At 44.1% G+C, this 6,000-nt stretch overlaps 1 protein-coding gene across 1 annotated transcript in view; it reads left to right on the top strand.

Moving 5' to 3' along the window:
- The first annotated feature begins 498 nt into the window (after positions 1 to 498).
- The window catches only part of PINX1 (PIN2 (TERF1) interacting telomerase inhibitor 1), a 73,367-nt gene continuing 67,865 nt past the window's right edge, over positions 499 to 6,000 (top strand). The window contains exons 1-3 of the mRNA XM_089528800.1: positions 499 to 580; positions 3,353 to 3,462; positions 5,414 to 5,506. Coding sequence (XP_089384926.1) covers positions 508 to 580; positions 3,353 to 3,462; positions 5,414 to 5,506 — 276 coding nt within the window. The 5' untranslated portion in view covers positions 499 to 507. The remainder of the gene's footprint in view (positions 581 to 3,352; positions 3,463 to 5,413; positions 5,507 to 6,000) is intronic.

Here is a 6,000-nt window from a genome sequence, read left to right as displayed (position 1 = left end):
CCACTGTCTTCCTCTTTCCCAGTGAGTGCCATCCCTCTAATCCCCAAACTCTCGCCTTCCAGGTCTTTTTAGGACTTCAGCTCCCAGAACCCCAGACTATTGGCCAATATGGCAGAGGCTTCTGGGAGCTGAAGTCTAAAAAACACTTGGAAGGTCAGATTTGGGGACTCACTAATCCATTGCTTCCCAAATTTTGGTCCTCCGGGTTTTTAGACTTCAACTCCCAGAATTCCTGACCATAGGCCAAACTGTTGGGCTTTTGGGAGTTGAAGTCCAAAGTACCTGGAGGACCCAAGTGTGGCAACTACAGCTGCCCAACGTACTGCCTGTTCGAAATTTCCTACATCAGTAAATGAGCAACACTTCCCATTATTCTCTATAATCTCTACGACTCCCAAATTGTTGCCGCAGTTGCTTCTAATCCGGTGCTTTCTCTCCCACGCTGTTTTCATTTTAGTCAGGCGTCTGATTTCGTCGCCTAAATTCTCTTCAGGCGAATTCGCCAAAATGGCGCCGGCGCGCCGGTGGGAGAAGAAGGCCCCCTGCGCCGCTCTTTCCAAGATGGCGATGCTGGCAGAGCGTGAGTCTTTAAGCCGGTTTGAACTGAGGCTGGAGGGCCGTTGATGGCTCCGCTTTGGCGCTGCAAGGCGACTGAGGCGGCTTTAGGGTGGCGTTTCCTCAGGAGGAGGCAGCCATAAGCGTGGGAGGGCTAGAAGACCACCGAAAGCCCAGGGTTTTGCTTCCAGCAGCGGGCAGCCAGCGTGGCTCCTCCTGGGTCAAAATGGTGGCCGTCGTCGCTGCGTGCCTTCAAGTCATTTCCCAGTTATTATGGCGACCCTAAAGCGAACGAACCATCGGGGTTTCTTGGCAAGATTGTTCTTCTAGAGCAGTGGCTCCCAAACCTTGGTCCTCCAGGGGCCTTGGACTTCAACTCCCAGAAGCCATAGCCTTGGAGGTTAATTTAAAACCCGAATTTTAACCAGGTTTAGCAGGGAGACAAGGAAAACAGCTTATTTCGCTGCAGCTGTTCCCAGAGGAAATTCATCCAAATGACTGGGACCTCGGTTCCAAAGTGAACCAAGCTTTTATAGTACTTTGAACAAAGAAAACTACAAAGCACATTTCATTGGTTACATGTGCATCCCTCTATATTCATTGGGTGTCCTAGCATACGTCTCTCTCTCTCTCTCTCTCTATTGTCTTCAAGTTTTGTTTCACTGCCCAAAAACTGTCAGTGCAGTACTTCCTTTTATTTGGGTTAGAATCTTAATTGTTTATGTTCCAAAACAGAGAATTTGACATGTCCTGAATTCCATCATCCTTAGCAACCTTTGCTCTTAGTGTTATAATTTTTCAACTCCTGAACAAGTGAAATCCCAATTCAAATCTACCTTCCACAATAGTCAGATTGGTCAACAGTCAGGAATTCTGGGAGCTGAAGTCCAAAACATCTGGAGGATCAAAGTTTGGGAAACTGATATAGAGCCAGCCTAGAATCATAGTTGTGTCACCAAATTAGGAGGAATAGCTAATACTCCAGAGGACAGGATCAACATTCAAAACGACCTGAATAGACTAGAAAGCTGGGCCAAAGCTAACAAATGAAATTCAACACGGAGAAATGTAAGGTACTGCACTTAGGGTGGAAAAATAAAATGCACAGATATAGGATGGGAGAGACCTGGCTGAATGAAACTACGTGTGAAAGGGATCTGGGAGTCCAAGTAGACCACAGGTTGAACATGAGTCAACAGTGCGATGCAGCAGCTAAAAAGGCCAATGCAATTTTAGGCTGCATCAATAGAAGTATATAGTGTCTAGATCCACTCTATTCTGCTCTGGTCAGGCCCCACCTGGAATACTGTGTCGAGTTCTGGGCACCACAATTAAAAAAGGACATTGAGAAACTGGAGCCATGTGTCCAAAGGAGGGCGACTAAAATGGTGAAGGGTCTGGAAACCATGCCCTATGCTTCCTGATAATCACTTTATTTCATAGTGCGAGAAATGGCATTCGGAAACAAACCCTTCAGTTATCCAAGGTTCAACCAAAACAACTCTCAGAATATGCTATATATTTTACTGTGTGTAATCTACATATATTCAGATTTAATAGGAATAATAAACATTTAAAAAAACCAGTTTTATTGAAAGATCTAAATCATATCAAAGGCTAATGACTTTGGATTATTAATATCAGAAAGCATGAAAATATGGTTAGTCATGTGTTAAAATACAGGAAGTATTCTTTCACAGTATTAATGATATATGCAGGATTCTATTTTTTATTAAAGCATTAATGCAAAAACTGGTTTAAACCAACCAACCCCCTGCCAAAATGGTTTAAGCCATAAAAGTTTTTGTGTTATTTTTCCAGCCCTGGTTTAGGTAGACCTAAGATTGCAGCATAGCTAAATTCATGGTATGCCTGTTTCCCCATAAGTAAATCCTACTGCAGTGATGGTGAACCTTTTAGAGACCGAGTGCCCAGACTGTAACCCAAAACCAACTTATTTATTGCAAAGTGCCGCATTCCTTTGGCTTTCTAGGTACTAACTCTGGCGAACTCTGTACTGGGGGGACAGCGCACATGTCCACAGAAAGGGCTCTGAGTGCCACCTCTGGCACCTGTGCCATAGGTTTGCCACCACTGTCCTATTGTGTTCAGTGAGGTTTATTCCCTAGCAAGGTGGGACTTACTCCCTGCTCAGGTTCTCTGATTTTTCTATCCCATTGCATTTGTGCTAACAGGGTACAACTAGAAACTGTTTTTTAAGTCTCCTCAAAGGAATAAATGATGGGATGGAGGAATTAGTATTATTTTCTTATATCCCACCTTTCTCCCAATATAGGGATTCAAGGTGGTGAACAACAAATATAAAACAATACAATGTAAAAACAGAACAACAACATATATATATATATAGTATATAAAATTTAAAAAACAATTAAGCAATTTTAAGAGTTAAAACAATCAAAATTAAAATGTAACATTAAAAATACAAACCATAAAACGTTACATTGCAGAACATTTAAAACCCAGCCCTTAAAAGGCCTGACTGCACAAAAGCGTCTTTACCTGGCACCGGAAAGTTAGTAGGGATGGCGCCATCCATGCCTCTTGAGGGAGAGAGTTCCAAAGCTTTGGAGCAGCCACTGAAAATACCCTCTCTCTTGTTCCCACCAAACATGCCTGAGAAGGAGAGAAAAGAGCCTCTCCCGATGATCTCAAGACTCTAGTTGGCTCATACAGAGAGATACGGTCCTTCAGATAACCTGGACCAAGGAATAGCCAGAGGCAAACTTAAATTTCCATCCTATAAAATTAACTTAACCCTTTCTCTTTCTTATAGCACGTCGCAAGCAGAAGTGGTCTGTGGATCCCCGGAACAGCACTTGGAGCAAGGATGAATCAAAATTTGGCCAGAAGATGTTGGAAAAAATGGGATGGTCGAAAGGCAAGGTAGGTCTGCATGGCAGGACCTTAATATTTTAAAGATGTGTGCATGTAAGAAAGATAGTAAACATGTCAGAGACTGAGTTCAGAAAGTCTTAGGCGGGTTATAGACTGCTCATTTGGGGCGGTCTGCACCCGCCCCTTTCCCCGGTGTATCGGGGCTTCAGTGTGCAGAGCGGCAGCCACTAAGGCCCCGATCCGCCGCTTTTCAGGCTGCGGGAAAGCAGCAAAACGCCGCTTCCCCACAACCTGAAAAGGGGTGTCCCTGGGGCTTCAAGCCCCAAGGACACTCCGCGGCGGCAGGGAGAAGGAGAAAGGGGCCGCTTGGCCCCTTTCTCCATTGCTTCACTGGACGCAGCCGTCTGAAGGCTGCGCCCAGTGAAGCAAAGCGCCGCCGCAAACCAGGAAGGAGCTCTGAAACGGAGCTCCTTCCTGGTCCGCGGAAAGGGCACCCTAGGCGCCCTGGCGCAGACCAACGACGTCACGTCTGCGCCACCCCGTGTAGAGGCAGCGCGGTCGTGACGTCGTCATGGCAGCCCCCATGTGGAAGGGGGGCTGCCATTTTGCACCGCACCTTCCTAACCCTAGTACGGACTGAGTCCGTACTTTAATAGCGGTTTGTAACCCGCCTTATAGAGTCATAGAATCCTAGAGTTGGAAGAGACCCCAAGGTCCATCCAGGCCAAACCCCTTCTATGCATGAAAACAGAATCCAAACAGTCCTAACAGATGGCCATCCAGACTCTTTGAAAACCTCCAAAGAAAGAGACTGTCACTTTGAAGGCAGTTCATACCACTGTCAAACAGCTGTTACTATCAGGAATTTGTTTCTAATGTTTAGGTGGAATATCTTTTCCTGTAGCTTGAATCCATGGCTCCGTGTTCTAGTCTCTAGAGCAGCAGAAAACAAGTTTGCTCCATCCTCAGTATGACATCCCTTCAGATGGTTAAACATGGCTATCATGTCACCTCTTAACCTTCTCTTCCCCAGGCTAAACATACCCAGCTTCCTAAGCTGCTCCTCATAGGGCATGGTTTCCAGACATTATCTTGCATGAATATCCCGATAGGTCTTCTGTAAGCAGGTTGACAAACACACAAGGAAGTCTTCTGTTAACTATAGTTTCCCATAAGGATAGAATCCTTTTGGTACGTTAAGTATGCATACTTTTCCTTACAAAAGTGGCAGGACATGAATGTCCATGTTCATTTCAAGATTGTGGAAGCAAGGTTGTGCTTGTGGTGGCCATTGTGCATGGATGCACATTATGTGTTTGCTCATTAGCAGTCCAACATCAAGAAGCTGAAAAAAACAGTCAAAAGCCAGAGAAACAAACCTAACGAATAATGTGACCTCCCATGTTTTTCCTACAGCTATCCAGCAGTTTCTTGATTTGTTAGTTTATAAATCCTCAATTTTATTAATCTGCTCACTCCTCAGACAATTTGGTTTAGTACATTTATAAGCCCCCCCACCCCCCCCCAAAAAAAAGATGTCAGGACAGTTGTCCTAAAGACTAAACCAAATAACAAGATCAACCAAAGAACAGTCTGTAAATAGATTACAAAGTTCAAACAAACTTCTCTTTCCTCTAACACTTCCCTCCAGAGGTGCACATGATTTCTTGGTAACAGATTTAAATAAAGCATCTTCGTCTTTATCTACCTCCCCATAGACATCAGCTCCTGAAGCTAGACTCCAATAAGTTTTGTCTTCATCATTCCCCTCCCCCTAAAATTGGTGTAGTCACTTTCACTATCAGATCTTGCTGTCTGTTAAATAATGTCTCTATGCAAGCATCTATAATTAGGTTTTTGCCTTGTTATATATGTATTTCTTTTAATATTAGAGCAACCGTCAGAGAGGAACAATTAAATTAAGCTGCCATATTGAAAGGCAGTGAATGATACCCCCTAAAAATAAAAAGTATCAATTTCTGTCTTCTGTTTCTTCTAGGGGCTTGGAGCTCAGGAACAAGGCAATACAGAGCACATCCGGGTTCAAGTGAAGAACAACACCCTTGGTTTAGGAGCATCTATCAGCCATGAGGTAAGTGACGCCTGTAGAGAGAAGGCCCCAGTCCACCCATTTAAGCTAGTAGCCCAGTTGCTTAACCCTCAAACACCAAGATGGGACATCTCAGTCCTGAAGAGTTCCATTTTGCTGCAGAATCCACATACAGCTAGACCTCTAGTGGAGGTGTTCTGCAGTCCAGGCACCTGAACCATTGCAAACATTTCCTCTGAGATTTCAGCCACTTGGCTATGAGTTTTTTAAACATGCAAACCAAAAATAGCTGGGACAAAAAAAATTTCCAATAAATCTGTATTGTTGTTGGTTTGGCTGTTGATGTAATTTTGGATCCTTTCATAATTACACAATGATTCTTCTTTAACTGCCTTGGTTGTGTCCTGTAAAATCATGGGTTGTGTGGTCTGGTGAGGTACTACAGCTCTCTGACTGAGAATTTTAGATACTGCTCCCTAAAGTGCAAATCCCAGGAATCCACAGAATGTTGTCATACCAGCTAAAGTGTGACAGCT

The sequence above is a fragment of the Sceloporus occidentalis genome, unplaced genomic scaffold (assembly GCF_023333645.1).
Source record: "Sceloporus occidentalis isolate IW3139 unplaced genomic scaffold, rSceOcc1.0.p SCAF_6, whole genome shotgun sequence".
In the NCBI taxonomy this organism is placed as follows: domain Eukaryota; kingdom Metazoa; phylum Chordata; class Lepidosauria; order Squamata; family Phrynosomatidae; genus Sceloporus; species Sceloporus occidentalis.
The sequence above is the reverse complement of the archived record's forward strand: the minus strand, read 5'-3'. Positions and strand labels throughout refer to the sequence as shown.